The sequence below is a fragment of the Alosa sapidissima genome, chromosome 4, assembly GCF_018492685.1.
Source record: "Alosa sapidissima isolate fAloSap1 chromosome 4, fAloSap1.pri, whole genome shotgun sequence".
Classification (NCBI taxonomy): Eukaryota; Metazoa; Chordata; class Actinopteri; order Clupeiformes; family Clupeidae; genus Alosa; species Alosa sapidissima.
Genome location: NC_055960.1, coordinates 19842928 through 19861081, shown reverse-complemented (window position 1 = coordinate 19861081; position 18154 = coordinate 19842928). Strand labels below are relative to the sequence as shown.

General features: G+C 42.2%; 1 protein-coding gene across 2 annotated transcripts; it reads left to right on the top strand.

Annotated features, from left to right (window-relative positions):
- Positions 1 to 8483: 8483 nt before the first annotated feature.
- cldn19 (claudin 19) lies at positions 8484 to 17727 on the top strand. Of its 2 annotated transcripts, none has more exons than XM_042090376.1 (5): positions 8484 to 9308; positions 12876 to 13040; positions 13472 to 13556; positions 13657 to 13803; positions 16744 to 17727. In XM_042090376.1, the coding sequence occupies exons 1-5, from the start codon at positions 9086 to 9088 to the stop codon at positions 16790 to 16792; spliced, it is 669 nt and encodes a 222-aa protein (XP_041946310.1). In that variant the 5' UTR covers positions 8484 to 9085; the 3' UTR covers positions 16793 to 17727. The 2 variants fall into 2 exon arrangements, with proteins under 2 accessions (XP_041946310.1, XP_041946311.1); XM_042090377.1 differs by having other exon boundaries at positions 16172 to 17727.
- Positions 17728 to 18154: the final 427 nt, after the last annotated feature.

Here is an 18154-nt window from a genome sequence, read left to right as displayed (position 1 = left end):
CTGACGGCACTGAAAACAGTCCCTCTCTGTGCCTGTGTCCCACTTCTCCACACGTGGGTGGACACAGCCACGAGCAGAATGTCAGGGACGGCCTGGGACAGTGCAACTGCTCGGATAGGCAACCATTACAGCCACATAATTGTAGTCAGATGCCGTCAAATGACTCAAAACATCAGTCTATCTTCTATTCAGATTCTAAGACAGATAAGGATAGAAAGATAAGAAAGATAATCCAGTTGTTAATACCATCTAAAAGGGCCACATCTGTCAACCAGATAGTTGGATTTTCAAATTAGACCTGCTTTAGCATGAAAATGTCTTCCATGTGGGAATGTCTGTATCAGTATTCACACTCAACATACTATACTACAAGTAATGTGGAATTTTTATTTCTATAGTGAGAATAGCGAGAGATCCATACTGCTTCTCTGTAGAAAAGCTGGGTGAGCTAGTTGCTAAAACACCAAGGATATGAGTACCCAGAGGAAAATGTACACTTGAAGAATAGTAGATGGAAAATTGTTGTGAAGTTGACAAGTTGTTGACATTACTATCGTAAAACACAAAGATTCAATCTTAAGTGATAGTTTTAGTGATAGTCAGTGATAGTTTTTCAATAATATAATCGCTAGCAAATGCATGTATATGTCATGCACAAGGCCATACATTTTGCAAAAAGACTATTGGATTCAATTGGTAGTTTTACTTTGATGATATGTAAAAGAGGGGAAAAACTTCATCCTGCTTTGATGTAAGGTCAAAGTAGTTTGTACTGATCAAGGGATTGTCCTGACATCACTTTGAAGGCACAATTCTGTTGGGTGCGGCATGGCCACTGTTACAATGAGATGAGAGTGCCCAAGGGTCAAACAAAGCATGTTTTATGGTCAGGTTCTTTTCTCTCCCATGTATACCAAGTCAAACCATAATAAAAACATTGTGTATGCAAAAATTACAGAAATTATTTTAATCTTTTTGTAAACCCTCAATTAAAAGTGACTTTTTGTTACATTTAGGTTAGAACTTCCTTGGTGTGCAGGCTTTGCGTCACGGGTCTTTGGTTGAATTGAATTGTGTGGCAAAGAGGGGGAACACAGAAAACATTGTCCCTTCAGAGAGTGTGCTGTATGTGTCTGTTTATTGTTCTCCAAGAGGGAGAAATAGTGAAAAAAAAGTTTGTGTACTGAGCCATGCATTCAGTACAGTGCAGTCCGGAGCAATGCCTCTCCACACAGTTTCAATACAAAAGCCTTGACAAGTTTATCTTGTATCCACGTGTCCTCTGTGTTCGTGAAAATAATTTAAAAGAAAAAAAAAATGAAATGGGACATTATTGTCAGTATTGAAAATGACAACTTTAATTGGCCAAGGTATAATAGCATGGGTTCATTGAAGACATGCAAGTGGAGTGACTCATTTGGACTCATGCTTGGCATCAATTCAAAAGAGCCACATAGATAATGCACAGGTGTGACAAGTACAGGTCAGTACAATGACCGTTACCTGTATGATATTCAGGGATGATGGTATAGTCATATGACAAATGAACAATGACGCTGCTGGAAGAGAACTGTAACTGAAGAGCTGCGTAGAAACTCAAGAAGTTAATTTCCCTGTGCCTTGCCATTCAGATGGTATTAGTTCAGAAAAACTGGAAGACATTTGCTTACTGTGCAACTCAAACACACAAGAGCACCTGTTGAGTCATCAACCAAGGGAAAAGAAAAACGTCTCAAATCTTTTGTTGGATTTTTGTGTTACAGAGGCGAAATAAAGGAGCATTCTTCCTGTTTTTTTAAATAGGTTATAGATGAAAGTGTAGAGGTTGTAGTAGCCATTAGTGGTTACCCAGGAGACAGACTCGGCATGTCTCTCCTGGGGTAGGATTAGCCTGGACACAGCAGGACGCGGCCTGACGAAATGAATTCCAACTCTTTGACTTGAAAAGGTGGCCAGGAAAATAAAACAGCAGGCTAAATAGACCTGACATCGACTTTGCTGAAGTTTCCATGATGCCAGAGTCAGTCTCTTAGGCTGAGAACAATGTTTGCACCGTTATAACTGTTATAACAGAATCAAGCAGCACAGAAACCCAGTTACGCCCAGGAATTATCTGGAGCCATATTGCTGCAACCATCTAATACTTCCAAAAATTATTTTGTTACTTTTGTAATTATTTTGTTACTGAAAACATTGAAACATTTCTTGTGGGAATGATTAACTATGTCTATGTTATCAGCCGATTTTAAGCCTAGCAAAGAGAGCATCATAGGTCTGGTGAGCAGTGGCAATGTATAACCTCAAGTCTAAAACAAATCTTGTGTCAATGGCAACAATGGACGGCATTGTAAGGGTTTTTTGATGGATGCCTGGACGATGACTTCAGCGGGTACGGCAATGAACTGTTTCCTTATTCCCCCTTAAGACTGGGATCACTCTCGTGCCGGGCTGGGGAAGGCTCCGAGCCAGAGCGGGGGGCTGGAAAGACAGTGCTGGAGGCTGGACGATAGAGGGGCAGGAAGAGGCCTGGTCAGGTTCCTCACCCCCCCCCCCCCAACAACTAGGGAAAGGTCCCCTGGGAGTGTGAGAAAAGGGGCACTGGTTTTGATGAGCTTAGTTGACCTTTGGTTATGTCATGTCATGCCACTGTATTGTGTCTCCTTGAATTGATGGTCAATTAAATGGTCATGATTTTCCTGTACATTGATGGATGGGACACCGATTTATTTTTATTTTCAGTTTTCCAAATGAAGTTTGATAGATGACTATGTTTGACTATAGTTGGTTGTCAAATAGCTGACAAAATTGTCATTGTTTGCAACGACAATAACTGTATTCTGAGAAATATTCATATTTATAACTAACTTGATTATAAACAATATATGTGGCACAGTTGCACATCAAACTGTCACTTTAGAGCATCTTATCAGTACAGTTATTTTATTTAATGTGTAAGAGCTCAGTGTTTGTTTGTTTATCTCTTTTGTTGCCAACAGTATGCGCCTCATCCATAATGAAGACAGCAGTAAGTGTTGCTACGCAGCTTGATTTAGATTCAGGACTTTCTCTGGAACTGACCACATTTGCATCTCCAGGCAGATTCCCATTTAATGTGAAAAATCTGAGTGCTAAGTGGGCCCTGGAGAAAACATTTCTGCGAACCTCATTGTCGGAGGGGTCTGTCAAATAAAGATGTCATTAAGCGTTGCTATGGCGATGACAGGGCAGCAAACTGGACCGTTGCCACTGAGCTGAGCAACAGATGGAAAAAGAGGGCCTGAGTCAGTGCGAGACATCCACATTTTTCACTGGATTCCCCCTCGATTATTATCATGCTCATGCTATTATTCACAACTGTTACATACAACATGTTAACACTTCCCATCTTTTATCTCAAACTGGATGAGTAACAACAAATATATATGGAAAGACAGGAAACTGCTCTGCTCCTCATTCTTCCACCTCCCCAACTAAAGGGCGCCCGTTGACCAGACCTTTCTCTAAAACTGCCTGGCAGTGTGACCCTGAGGCTCAGTGAATGGAAATGTGCTCCTGCAAAAAAGCATCATGATTATCATTCGAAATAGATTTGCATCTACTGTCTCTTATGAAATCTTGTCCAGTAGATGCTAAAGGGGATGCTTGAGAGAGCAAGCATACAAAGGCATGATTCTTGGACTTGAAAGGCCGCCGTGGTGTACACTGAAATTAGAATGGCACATTAAACCTCCGGCCCTGACCGGTGTTTGCTTTCAGGAGCCAGAAGAATGGCCCTGCACTCTCTTTGGTGCACCGACTGGACAAGGGCCACAGCATAACGGTGGATTAACCGGACACATTCCCCTCCTAATCTCCTCGGTGTCCAGCTCAGCTGTGCTGCCTCAGGACATGGCCTTCTCCAGCTGGGGTTATCTCCCTCAAATGCCCCACCACCCCTTATTTTTCCACTGCCAGGTGGCAGCTCTTTACCAGGGAGCACTATTAAAAGTCCAGCGTTTGCTCTTAGGGGGAGAGAGGGGCTCTGAGGGGCGCCCCATCCGGCCTGTGACAAGTGCACTGTACAACACAGAATAAGGAGCCCCCCCCCATTCACCTCTTAGTCTCATTAGCGGCCGCTACCGTTGAGTGCTCTCTGTCATTCAATGAAATGGACGCAAGGTACACACTCCAGGCAAAAGTAGTACAGGGTGAAAAAAAAAAGATTCCACTGTCCCACTATGAAGAATTGGCCAGTATGCACTCTGTCATTACAATGGCAATGGAGGGAGGGATTGTCTGTGGGAGTGGGAGAGTGGGTGGGTAAGCAATTAGAGAAACCTTTTTAATGGGCACACACAGGACTCTGGGAACAAAAGTCGGTCCTTTCCCATGTCGGGGCACGTACATCGGACTCGGGCCTCTGGGAGGTCCGCGCCATGCATTGGGAACACTCCAGTCTTGTTAGATAGGATATGACTTTGTTTCTTTGATCAAGTCAGCTGACTGTTAAGCTCAGCTTAGCTATGGAAAGAGTTGAGGGAAAGAGTGGAAAAGCTGGTGGAACCCAGCCCCCCATCTTCCAAAAAGTGGTAAACTGACATACTCAATGCTCATCAGTGGGAGTAAGGGACATGGACACAACGCACAAGATTAAGGCAGCCAATCAATCACATATTAGGTTCAGGGGTCATCAGGTCACATTGGAGGAACCTATGATAGATGAAAGAAGGCAGATTCTTACGTGATGATCATCCCAAAGTGTGACTGTTGGAACTAAAGATCTTAGAGCGGAACGCGTAGCACTCTATAATCTTTGGTTGGAACTATCATCTGGGCTTCCCATAGAAAATGCATTTTACTCTTAATGCAGTATTAGTTGAGACATGCACAGTAAGGCAATAGTTGCTTAGACAAAATAAAAGTAACAAAATAAAATGCACAAAATGACTCAATTAGTATCCCAAACTATTTGAGAAGCCCTTTTGTCAACAGAGGACAAGGCTTTTCAAACTGAAAAGCCCACTTCAGATTTGCACAATCCCCAAAGTTCATGGCTATCTGTTTGAATCCAAAAAGGTGAATTGCATTGAATTGAGTTTTTTTCACATCAAGACAGCATAAAACCTAATATAAAGAATCTGAAAACCTTATGTAAAGTTAGATTACAGCCAGCAGAACATGAATAGACCATTAGTAAATGGGTCATCATTTGATTAAGAGAAAATGTGTGAAAAATCGTACAATACGGTGGTTTCTTTAAAACATCTGGTCAGTTGTCCATTTGTTTCAAAAGATGTAAACTATTTAATTTTTTTACAGTTCCAGAGCCAGAGCCAGTGCATCACACGCTCAAATACTGTTCACTACAGTTACATAACAGCCAGTAGCACATTGGTGTTCAGACATCATTATTGTACTGCAGACTTACAGACAACCCGTGACAATCTGATCATGCCATGATTTGCTTACTTCATCACCTCATTAACTAGTTTCCTGTTTAGTGGGTTTGGGCATGTGAGGCATCTCATGATCTCCCTCTGTACTCATGCGAAATGGCAAGTGCAAAATTGCCTTCCCAAATAAGGTGATCATCTTTAGGCTAACATTTGTATCCTTTAGTACATCAAAACACACCCCTGTTACATATTCGCTGTTACGGTGATTTAAGTCTCACTTAATGCAACCACAGTGATCATAGTTATACAATAGACCAAATGTGTTTTATTTTTCACCTAGAGGAAAAGTCAACCCAAAATTTCAAAATTCACACTTTAGTGACCCTAAGTAAATGCAGCCACCTAACCGGCTACACTCCTCCCTTTCATCTTTGCTGTATGTTATTTTGTCCCGCTCGAATGAAGTCTCCTGTGTTCAAAAGGAGGGGAAAAAGCCCTGGATGTCTGAGGACTAATTAGCCGATGTTGAACTTGCCCAGATGGCCCCTGCTGCCCGCTTACAATGCTCAGCTGCACAGAGCAAACTCCTGAACCTCTGAATCCCTGTGAGGGGAGGGGCTGGCTCCATCCCCATTGACATGTCCTGTGCGTTGCTGCTGTTGTGTTTCACACCCACAAAATGATTGCAGATCTTGGTCATGGTAGGCATAGGGATTACACAGGAAATGAGTGGTGATTTCTGCACATGGAGAGGACAGACAATGTGTTCTAAGATGAGAGCTCTGACGACCACAGATGTTTGCTCATTATCATAATGATGATGCTTCATGCTTGCTTTTAGAGGGTTCAGACTTTGGGCTCTTAGAATGCAGTTCCCTGAGATGTCAATTGTCACTATAAAAATGACTAAAATGTAACTGAATGGTTTTACGAATAATATGGCAAGACGCAGGCGTGAGAGGAGATAACAGCAAATGTGTAGGTTGAAGATGGTGCAGGGGCAAAGCAAGAACGATTTAAAGTCGACTGGTAGTCAGGATGCTTTTATCCCAAAGCGACACAGACTTGCAATGGTGGGTTCAGGACTTGAACCTGGGCCAACTGATTGTCAAGCCTACCACACGTCACATTACCACAGCTCTGCCATTGGCTAGAATTGCTTAAAAAGGTGGGAAGCAATGATGAAGGGAAATTGAGGAGGGGTGGATGAAGAGGTAGAAGGAGAGGTAAAAGACTGAAAGCAACTCACCTCAAATTTTAAAGAATATTCATAAATCATGTTCAGTCCCACATGTATTACCTGAAAAACTAAATTAAAATACAAGATTTAGGAAAATTCATTAAAATGGAGGACATGGTATTTTGGAATGAAACTCTTCAAATAAAGGGTTGGATGCTTCACTCCTGCCTTCAAAAAATGTTTGACATCAATGCGTCATGGCATACAGATACAATAAAAATGGAACTGAGTACAGAGAGAACGGAGGGAGAGAGAGTCCATGAAGGAAGAGAGAGCTGGTAAAAATTACAAAAAAGTCCGCACACTAGAGCTCAGTCTGAGGAAGGGCCGTGTGTCCCGAAACGTCACATGTGGTGAATAAAAAGAAAAAAATTAATGGAGCTCTAGTGTGCGGAATTTTTTGTAATTTTTATTGTCACTTTTTGAGTCCAGCACCTACTTTTTTTTAACATTTAGATGTGCGCACCTTTTTCTACATTATTGGAAGAGAGAGCTGGACCACCCCCATGTGCATTGGCTGGGTCTGCCTGAGCACAGAAGGCTTTGTGCGGTACACAGTCAGGCATGGCCGCGTGGTATTTTAATCCATGGCAGGGAGATGGGGGGCAGAGTGGTGTTTGCAAAAGGGCCCAGTCCAAGCAGCACAGTTCACTGGGCTCCACTCAGATGTAAACAGCCTGACCAAAGGAGAGCAGGGCTGGAGCTGACGGAGAAGAGGGGTGGAGGCGGTTGGGTGGAGGCCTTGCGCATTTCTGTGAAAATAATTACGAAAAAGAGACAGTTATCTAGATAATGAATCCCTATCCTAAGAACATGGGCCAGAGGTGCGTGACCTGTTGCCATTGTGGACGCGTGGCTTATGGGGTCTAATCCATAACGCACCAGAGGAACCTCTGAAAACATGGGCCTCTTCTCTGAGATGAAACCCCTTAATCACTTGTTTTGGAGAAGTTTTGCCCTAAGCTATGATTACAGGTCTCTCGAAGACATCACACAGTCTGAATGTTAAATTTAAGCCCTGACAGTGGTGAACCCTGTTTTTGATTTTGAAGATCAACAGTGTATAAATTGAAAACACTGTCTCGACCAGACATTAACGATAGCAAGCGAACCCAAAAACAAAACAAAAAAAGACTAACCAAAGTGGTACAATCTCCAAAACAGCCTTCCAAATTTGTATTGGTGAAAAAGTTTTATAGATGTGTACTTTGTGTACAGCTGAAGAGAGAGACTTCTGCATCCCTGTGACTTACTCCAAGAGCAACACCTTTCTGTCGTGAGTGAGTTTCTTTCTCTCTCCCCCCTTACCATCCCCACGAGCTGTCTCAAGGATTCCATTGTGCAGGTTCCCATGGTGATCTCTAGACCTTTGATAGGCCAGCCCCTAAATTTCCAGTAGGAGCAGGAGTTTTTGTGTGGCTGCGACACCTCCTTTCAACCAACTGCAGTTTACTGGCTGATTTATGTCTGTTTGTGAAGATTCTGGGGACAAGCCTTCCCCTCAGATTGGGTCAACCTTGAAGCATCTGCCCACCGAGCGGAGGGGGAATAGAAGAATCCAAGCAATGGACGTCTTCATGTTTACCCAAAAAAGCACAACACAGATATAATCTTGGTCTTGTTCTTATACTTTTTCATCAACAAATTAGAGAATGTAAATGTTGTGTCTCAGAGTATCTAACATTAGAGGGGTTGAGCACCACACTTTAATTTGTCCCTCCAAAGCCCCTCTGACTCCTTTCAAGGGGCGTAGCTTTGCAGCTGGAAGAACCAATCGTAAAACGTCCCCCTCCTTCCCTTGTTTTGTGCATGAAGCTTGTCAAGGCTTTTTTGTCTGCAAAGTTTTTTTCTCTCCTTAACCCCCTCTCTCTCTGTCATTGTACAGCCCCCCGAGCTCAGCCCAGACCTACTGGAGTGTGAGGAGGAGAGCTATGCAGACTGGAGCTCAGCCCAGAGCCAGTGCCTGACGGCAATCGAGGCCACCCACAACCACTTCTCCTCAGCAACCTCTGGGCAACAGGGAAACCTGCGCTAACGGCCACCCCCATCTCAACCCATCCTCTCTAGACTGTAGAGGTCAAGGTGGTCCTCCTGCTAGTGACAGGTCCTGGGGATGATTGCGGACTCCTCCAAATGACAGGGACTGTCGTGGCGACGAGCAACACTGAGAGGAACTGGCTTCTTGTGAAGAGTGAAAGCTTAAGGGAACCAGCCACTGTTCGCTTGTTGACCTTGGGAGCAGAGACAGGCTCAGTGTGTCACCTGGACGTCTGTTGCCTTTAGTGCAACTAGACAAAACAAAGAGTTCTTGACAGAGTAATTGACTGAACCTGAGAAGAGCTTTGGTGGACAATATCAGGTGTCTTTGGAAGAAAGAAAAGAGAAATATTTGAAGGGTGAGTAAAAGGTATCTTCAGCCTGACAGAGTGAGAAAAAAGGCTATAAGTGCTAGGTAGGACAGACAGCTAGAATGGCAAACTCTGGATTTCAGCTCCTGGGCTACTTCTTGGCCCTGGGAGGGTGGATTGGCATCATCTCGACCACGGCGCTACCCCAATGGAAACAGTCGTCCTACGCGGGAGACGCCATCATCATGGCAGTGGGTCTGTACGAGGGCCTCTGGATGTCCTGTGCATCTCAGAGCACAGGACAGGTGCAGTGCAAGATCTTCGACTCCCTTCTATCTCTGGATGGTGAGTTAGAGTGAGACTTGTAGTCAGAGTCTTCACCAATGGCCCAAAGCAGCCACTGCTCCATCTGATAATGTTCATCTTCTGTTATGCTGTGACTATCTAAGTATAATTTGAATAATTACAGCTATCTTTGTGAGACTTATTGGAAATGTGTATCTGGTGTGTTTATGTCATGTTACTTTTATATAATTGAGTAGGTGAAACTAAATCATCTTGGAAGAAGGAGGCTTGTCAAACTTCAGTGTGTTTTGCTTGGTATTATTTGTCTGCATATATTTGAATAGTAGTACAAAAGTAGAGAAAGTAAACACATACACTTTCAGATGGGTTTCATTAGGTGACGTAAACACTAGCCGTAAAAAAATCTTGAGCTGACAGGAATTAATTACATTCCTCCTCCTTTCTCTCCACAAGTGGTAGAAAGATTAATTGAGGCAGCCTGTCAAAGATGGGGAAAACGACTTTTGTGAGTCACTTATGAAATATGAAGCGCCACAGTCAACTGTCATAGTTGCGGTGATATAGATTCAATTAGCTCCTGCTGTCTGTTCTTGTTTATCTGGCATTGTTTACTGTGATTGCCCTTGTGAGTCTGATGCCTCCCGTCTTTGGAAATAGAATGGAGTCTGATTTAATTGAACAAACTGGGCCATGAAAATTGTTTTTGTTTGTGGTCAACTAAATAACATTTATGCCAATGGATCTGTGGTCAGAGACAAAAGATCCCCTGCAATTGATTAGCAGTTTTACACTCACATTTGCAAACATTAGTGTGGTCACATTTTAAAGACAATTCTTTTCTCCCATTGTGTTAATCGCTATAACAGACACAGCATATTGTTATCGTCCAGTGAATGCCACTTGTTGAAGAAAGAAAAGCCCACTGTTTAGACAACGACATTTTCAGTATGCTAAATGCATCTACCCCCCACACAGTATAATCCCTCTTTGTCTCTCTTTGTCACTCTTTGTTGACAGCATATGAAGTCCTTTGAACTGTCCTCATTTTTATGTTACTTCCATACTTCTGCTTTAGGTTCCACAGGTTGGAATTAAATGAATTGCGTTGTGCTTTAAAAGTCAATGACACCCCAAGTTTTCATTAACAAAATGTTGCTACACAGAAAAGTAGGTTGGGTGTCAGCTGGTAGTCAAGTCCAAGTATATATTTTGCCTAAAACACTAAAGAAATTATGCTAGTCTAATGCAGTAGGCCGCTTCATGGAGGCTGGGGATGAATGAGTGATGTTTTTTTGGGACGTGCATAGCTGTGGTGCTGAAGGAACAGTTCTGGGTCCCAACTCTGCTCGGAGGAGCACTCAAAATGGAACAGCAACAGCAGTTCCATCTACATATCTCAGCTAAATGTATGACACAACTGGGGTCTGAGTTACCGAAATACAGAGAGAAAGGAGAAAGAGAGGGAGTGAGACAAATACAGAGAGAGAGTGAGAGAGAAAGAGAGAGACAAATACACACAGGGGGAGAGAGAGAGACAAATACACACAGGGGGAGAGAGAGAAAGAGAGAGAGAGAAAGGGAATGAGACAAATACACACAGGGGGAGAGAGAGAGAGAGAGAGAGAGAGAGAGAGAGAGAGAGAGAGAGAGAGAGAGAGAGAGAGACTGGAGTACCACTCACGGTGGAATCTAACCCTGGGCCCACAAAGGCTGATTTGACTGATTCACTCTCGCCCCTCTCCCCACCCCCCCCCCCCCCAACCCCCGCGCCATCGTTGCACAGACTGAGGTCATCCGCTGTGATAGTGACAGCAATGTTCTGTGCTTATGTATATACAGGGAGCCCTCCTACAAGCCTGCATTGTTTCTCTGGCTGCTTGCGAGCTCTGATGTCTCTCTCTTGAATAATTGTTATTATGCGTGGTGCCACTGAGGCTTTGTGCTGCTGGGGCAAAGGGGATGTCGCTCAGTAAGGCCACTGTGTCTGATAGCACCAGCTGTGCTGAGGCCTGCCCATACAGTATGGCCTGAGCTCTCTATAAAGAGAACCCAGGCCCAAATGTGTCGTAACATACAAATACCCTTTACTCCTCTACAGAAACCCAGTTCAAAGTGGTGTTAGTTTCAATCCACGTCCAAGTGCATCTTGATAAATGCTTTCAAATATATTGTTTGGCCAATAGAAAGCATTTTTACAGCGATCTAGCCTAGTAATTGAACTGTTTCTATTGGAGTAACTAAGCTATTTAAATGTTGGCAGTGAATTCTGTGACCTTAAAAGATACTATTCACAGATAGCATGTGTAGAGTGAGTGAGAGAGAGAGAGAGAGAGAGAGAGAGAGAGAGAGAGAGAGAGAGAGAGAGAGAATGAAAGAGAGAGAGAGAGGGGCAATATGACGTGAGAGGACGTTCTCTTATCATCTCACAATAAACAATACGTGTCAAAATCAGAGCCATAAGCAGACCCTTCAGATATGTTGCCATCCTGTCCTACCAGCTCTTTGACAGGGCAACCTTGGCATATGTCAGAGGCCCGTGGGTGGGGTGCCCGTAGGTGGCAACAATGGTCCGTAGGTGGCCACAATGGTCAAAGCACCCAGGGTGCGAGGTGGGTCTCACAAAGAGCACCTCATAGAGCTAGACCAGAAAGTTAAGGGATGAAAGTTCTAGTACAATAAAAAGCATTTTCTTCATCATAAAACTCCCTTTCTTATGAAACGGCTAACAACTCCTGATCAAAAGATGCCTTCTCTGCTCATAAATCAACTTTCTTCAGATCCCCCCACTTTCTTTGAGTTCTCTCAAGTCTCAAGATTGATTGCCTTGACTCCATGAGGGGGCTGTGGAGAACCATGACCTCGTCTTTAATCTTTGAATAGTTACAAAGTAACAATTCAGGTTATTCCACTTAATTTTTAGAAAGCCCTTTGGTTTTGTCTTGGTTTGGAACTCATATTCACAAAAGTGGTGACATGGTTGGTGATTATTAAATTATTACAAAATTATTAACAGCCATGCTGCGAGAACTCTACGAAACATACGTGGGACTTCTTAATGAAAGAGGCGACAGATAAGCAAAAACAAGCCTGCTTTGTGAGAGAAATCACACTAATCTCTTGTGTGAAACATGTAAAAATGTCACTCCTACGGAATTATGCTGCACTGACGTGCATGTGGGTTATTCATGGAATTCAGAGTAGTAGGGCTCGCTCTCTCTCTCGCTCATAGAAGAAAAAAAATCATGGCAGACACTGGTCCTTGCTGGCGTCCTCTCGTGTTGGGCTATTATACAATCACACCATTTACAATACCCCCTTTTCTCCATGATGGTTCTAACCACTTCATTTTTGCTACCGAGGAAGAAAACTAGTCGGATATCCTGACAGATTTACGGTCCATACAACATTCAAAGTTCAACAAACAAAATAATCAAATGCAGATGTTTGAGAATCACAGGGAGCTTCGTCAGAAATCAGCTACTGGATCTATCTGGCTTGCCTGCCACTTCCACTGACTGTATCCACCCCAAGCCTCCACCTCAACTGACTGGATGCATGCTTTTCTCTTCCTCCCTCATCTGATAACAACCCCCCCTCCCTTTTTAGTGCACATCCAGACGTGCCGTGCCTTGATGGTCATCTCAGTGTTGATGGGCTTCATTGGCATCATTGTCAGCGTCGTAGGCATGAAGTGCACCAAAGTTGGCGATAACAACCCGCAGACCAAGAGCCGCATCGCTGTCTCTGGAGGAGTTCTCTTCCTGCTGGCCGGTAAGACTCTTTTGAAGCCTTCACTTGTGTGTTTGTTTGGCTGAATAGCACAACAGGAATAAATGCACTACAATTAGGGAATGTCCAAAAATGCCCCTCAAAACACTCCTTTCACTGTTTCATAGACTAGGCATTTTGAGAAATACAGGTACATAGTGGCATTGAATTATTTATGCACTCGGCATGCCTGCTAAAAATGACAAGTAAACAACTAAAACAGGGCAAGAAAACAAAAATGTATATGAATGAGCCCTGAAAGAATCTTGGCATGAGGAACAGGGTTTCTTGATATGACATGAGCTTCTAAAGTGGTTGCAGCTAAAATTCAAACCAATGTGCTTGTTGTCATCTTGGTTAAATGTCACTGCTTAACTGCTTGTTGCAACAAAAGCAGCATGACCCATAAATTCATGTCACTTATTGTTCCCTAGGATTGTGTACACTTGTATCTGTGTCCTGGTATGCTACGCAAGTCTCCTACCACTTCTTTGACCCCAGCACCCCTGTGAATGCCAGGTATGGGCACATATTTGAACAGTTAAAATTCATGCATGCATCAGCTTCAGCTCAACTGAGCTCTGTTTACTCAGACTAACATCCAAACACTGGTTTGCAGGTATGAATTTGGCTCTGCACTTTTTGTGGGGTGGGCAGCAGCCAGCCTGACCATTTTGGGTGGATCCTTCCTCTGCTGTTCCTGTTCCAACGAAGACAGGAGGGGGCAGCAGTACTACCGGCAATCGCAGCCTTCCACAGCCAGGGAGTACGTGTAAAAAAAACATCATCAACAAACAAACAAAAAATAAACAGCAAACAAACACAGAGACCAGAGGGCATTTGTGACAGAGCTCCTTCCCCTCTAACCATGATTATATCCCTGTTCCCACTGTCTGACTTCTCTCTTTACACGCATCCTCCAACACATGGAGTGTCTGCATCCTCGCCTCACCCAGGTTTGCACAGTGTATCTGTAGTAGTTAGAGCAAACAGGTCCATAGGGGCGCAGACATACACACACTGTGTGCTATTTTTATATTAGAGCAATTTTGTTTTTATTATTACGTATTACAAACAAATGGAAGGGAAACAAGTAATTTTGTGAAACTGGTCTGGAATACTATACATTTCCAGGTTATCTTGGCTAAAAGAGTTTTTGTTACATTCTGCATTCAAGGCATAGATATGCTGAATACATTTAAATCTATGTAATATATCTAAATTACTTATTATTAGTGTATGCATTTTATGAATGAGGTGAATATTAATCCATTCAATTATACTATTGGTTTATATAACTAAAAAAGGAAAAATCTTAGATATATAGCACACCAAAACATTATGTCTAACATAAATGAGCAGTCATTTATGTGTCAGATGGATAAATGGGTCAAAGAGAGAGATAAAAAAAACGGTAATCAGAGATCCAGTCTCTGCAGCACCATGTAGGCCTGGGTCGTGTATATGTGAGTTTGTTCTTCCCCAGCCATGGCCAAACAGGGTATGGCCTGAGGCTGGAGGCTTTTCTCTGTCCACAAATTGCAAATGGAATTGGATGGAGGCCATTCCCCTCTGAGGACGATATAAATTACAATGATGTTGATTTGTGAAATGGGGTTTCACATCTCAAGTGTGGGAATAAAGGTTTGGCTGACACCAGGAGAATTCCAGAGGAGCCGTTAAAAACAGCAAATTTGGTCCCTGGGGTAATATGGTTTGCTTGTGTTATGACAATACCTCTTTTTGAATGTAATTTATAAAGATGAGTTTAGGTGAATTTGTGTGGAAATGTCACTGTACAAGAAAGGTTAAAATTACTGAAAACTAGAAAACAAAACAAAAACATTGGGAAACTTGTAACTCTAATTCAGTGTGAGGGAACGCCAGATGGAACCCATAGCTTCAGTTTGCAGTAATGCTATTCTTGTATTTGTGACCCCTCATTCAGCTACATCAGCCATCTCTTGACAGCATGATTTAGGATAGCAAAGCACAGCAGTTTCTGACACCGCACAGCACTAACACCGCTAAGTCTGCTAAACTTTCTCTGAATGGGTGCACTGCTAGCTGCACGCAAGCCGCACACAGCTAGGCCTCATCTTTTGAGGAACCTCACAGGAGCAGAGCTGTAAAATGTATAGAAAGTCACCATGTCACATGACTCTGCATTCTCTCTTAATTACATCCAGGCAAAATCTAGTCAATGAACTTTCTCAGAGGGCCACGTTCACACGCAGCAGATGTCAATCTTAGTGTCAGCCAATCTCTACTCCAGTGTCAATCCCAACTAGTGATTTTTGATGGACAGAGGAATGTTGCGTCTCTACACAAACGTGCATTGCAAGAAAAGGTCGATGAAAAATCCAAAGCTGATAGAAGTTGTACAGCAGTTGTGAAGAAGAAGCACAGCAGCAGAAGTTATTAGCACAGCAGTAAGCTAATTGAGTGCATGAATGCTGCATAGTCTGTACCTATTCACTCGTATGATTGCCCAGATCCTTACTACAACCCAATGACACTCACGTGACTTGTGCACTGAAAAGTTTTTTTTTTATACTTTTCAATGCCAAGGTCAACTTTGCTATGTTACTGCTTGTACTCTATGTTGATATATTTCAATGCAATATTTCACTGATTACATATTTTGAATGCATATGTCCAGCATTTGTATGACATATCTGTGATAGACTAGTAAGTTGGAGTAGCAAGAGATACCTCACTGCAACAAATTCCTAACTGATAGCCATCAGTCACAGTGGTTTAAGTATGTTAGGACATGCAATGTATAGCCCAGAAATGGGAGGGGCATTCTGTCTCTCTGCATCCTGCAGTAACATCCTTGAGTGGCGGTAGTAGTAAAAATCTAACTATTCAAAATGTCACAAATGTCATCTGGTGCACCTAACTGCATCCGTGTGAAGCTTCTACTCACTTGCTCCACTAACAACCTTGACTTCTCAACACAGTTCTTTATCCTTCATCTTTACACTAACATTAACTAGGAACAACATGAAATCAAGAAGGTCTTGTGACATGTCTCTCTCTCCCTTTCTTTCTTTCTTTCTCTCTTTCTGTCTCTCCCCCTCTTCTATTTTATTGGCTGTTCTTCTATCTTCTCCTCTCCTCTAATTCAGGGCTGAATTGTTGAGTGAGACTAGTTTTCCCGACTGACCAACCCCCCCAGCCTTTTTTCGAAGACTGTTCCGAGCTCCACTGTCTGTTTCCATCCCCCTCTGCTCCTCCTTCCTTCACTCAAAACTGGGAGCCTTGTCACTCTGCTATAGAACATTTGTGCTCCCTCTCCCTCCTTGAGATGTGTTTTTTCTGTTTATTTCCGCATGTGATATTTAAGTAAGGTTGGAAAATGTTATCCTGCACCTGTAATAACCTTTCCCACTGAAACCCTGCCTCTGTAAATATGATTTCTTTAGGATATATATCTGTGTAAGCACCCTGTATGACAGGGCATTCTACCTGCATGTGTATACATGACTGGTGAAAAAAAGCGTGTGTTTTGTTTTCTCTTCCTGTTTATGTAAGCCTGTATGATTCAAGTCATGTGATCTTCAGATGAAGCACTATGACTTCTGAGATTAGATGTGACTTTCCTTTCATTTTGGGTTTCTGTGTTTTATTTGTCCAGTTTGTTGGGTTTCTGTTTCAAGTGTACACTCACTTAAACATGTTCTTTTCTTTTAAATTGCAGACCAAATGTTAAAAGTTCTCCACCAGACAAAGGGGAGCAGTACTTATAGTTTGGGAGAGTGAACCACAACGCTGACTCACACACTGTTAGAGACACTCTCTCTAGGCACAAAGGATAAGAGAATTGAGAAAATGTAAGGTGTAGGAATACCATACATGTCTTGTTGTAAAAGCTTAATACATTCTAGAACCACTGTACTGTACAACATTACTTTTTTATGAGTGATGTGCTTGATAAGCAATTCAGTGGTGTATGCAGTGGTTATTTGGTTTAGAACTTTCTAAATATATATCTACATTAATTGGGCTATGTGACAAACGTGCCTTATGAAGACTCATTAGAAATGTAAAGTAAAGTGGCATTTGGGTGCAACTTCTTTCAGGGTAAACAGTGATGAAACAAGCATGCAAATCTGTTACATTATTTTGTTGTATTGTAATTCCCATCAAGTTAAATGGTTATGTTTTGTTTTATTTTTGCTAATTGCCATCACTCAGAACTTGTAAAGCCTATCTGGAGCGCATGTTCTTTTGTGTTGTTAAAAGCAACTATAATCATGTTTTGTTTGTGCATAAAATGTAGAAACACAAAAGATGTGTTGCCTTCAATTTAAGTAGTTTATGGAAGTGCATAGCCAAACACCTGTAAGAATTAGCAGTATTTCAGAAAAGTGAGCCAACTTTTAAAACAAACCCCACTTGGATTACTTTGGATTATTATTACACAGAGTTCCATGGTGCAGATATGATTTGTGTTGATGAATGACAGATACATTCAACATGCATTGAAAGGCACTGTTGACTGAAGAAGCTTTGTCACGTAGTGGGGTCAACTATGTAACGGCCAATTTTGTGGAATGTAATCCCAGATATTTTAGTTGCATACGTCATAGAACATTCTAATATTCACCATTGTGTATCATCTCATATAAACTGTTATCATCTCTGTTTATCTGTTTTGACATAAATAAATACACGAAAATTGTATGTTCTCATATTTTTAATCACTGGGCCTATTTGAAATACAACTATCCAGCAAATAAATAAATCTGTGAGGATGGTAGGCAATTTGACTGCCTGAAGAACCACTATGTGGAAAAATAATAATAGAGCAGACACTCAGAACAACCACAAATATACAATGTCGGAAATCTGTTAGACTTGTTAAACCAGAAAACACCACAATTAAAGTGATTATTTATTGGGATGTAATGATTCTAATGCAACATAAAGCCTAAATTACTGACAACAACTGATGTTTTGTTTGTTTTCTGACATCTTCCTCATGACCACCATATCGAGCACCATATATCGTGGCTGAAATAAGTAGCCTACATTACAGTATTTGTTTTCCCTACTGGCTTGATGGAATACGTGCTGAATGGTATGGGTCGGATATTAACAGGGTTTTG

What these genes read in the sequence shown, in the direction of transcription:
- cldn19 (XM_042090376.1), top strand. Translation starts at nt 9,086, where the DNA reads ATGGCAAACTCTGGATTTCAGCTCCTGGGCTACTTCTTGGCCCTGGGA. An exon ending in AGTTCTCTTCCTGCTGGCCG is followed by an intron (nt 13,041 to 13,471) that starts GTAAGACTCTTT and finishes ATTGTTCCCTAG; the next exon opens with GATTGTGTACACTTGTATCT. An exon ending in AGCACCCCTGTGAATGCCAG is followed by an intron (nt 13,557 to 13,656) that starts GTATGGGCACAT and finishes ACTGGTTTGCAG; the next exon opens with GTATGAATTTGGCTCTGCAC.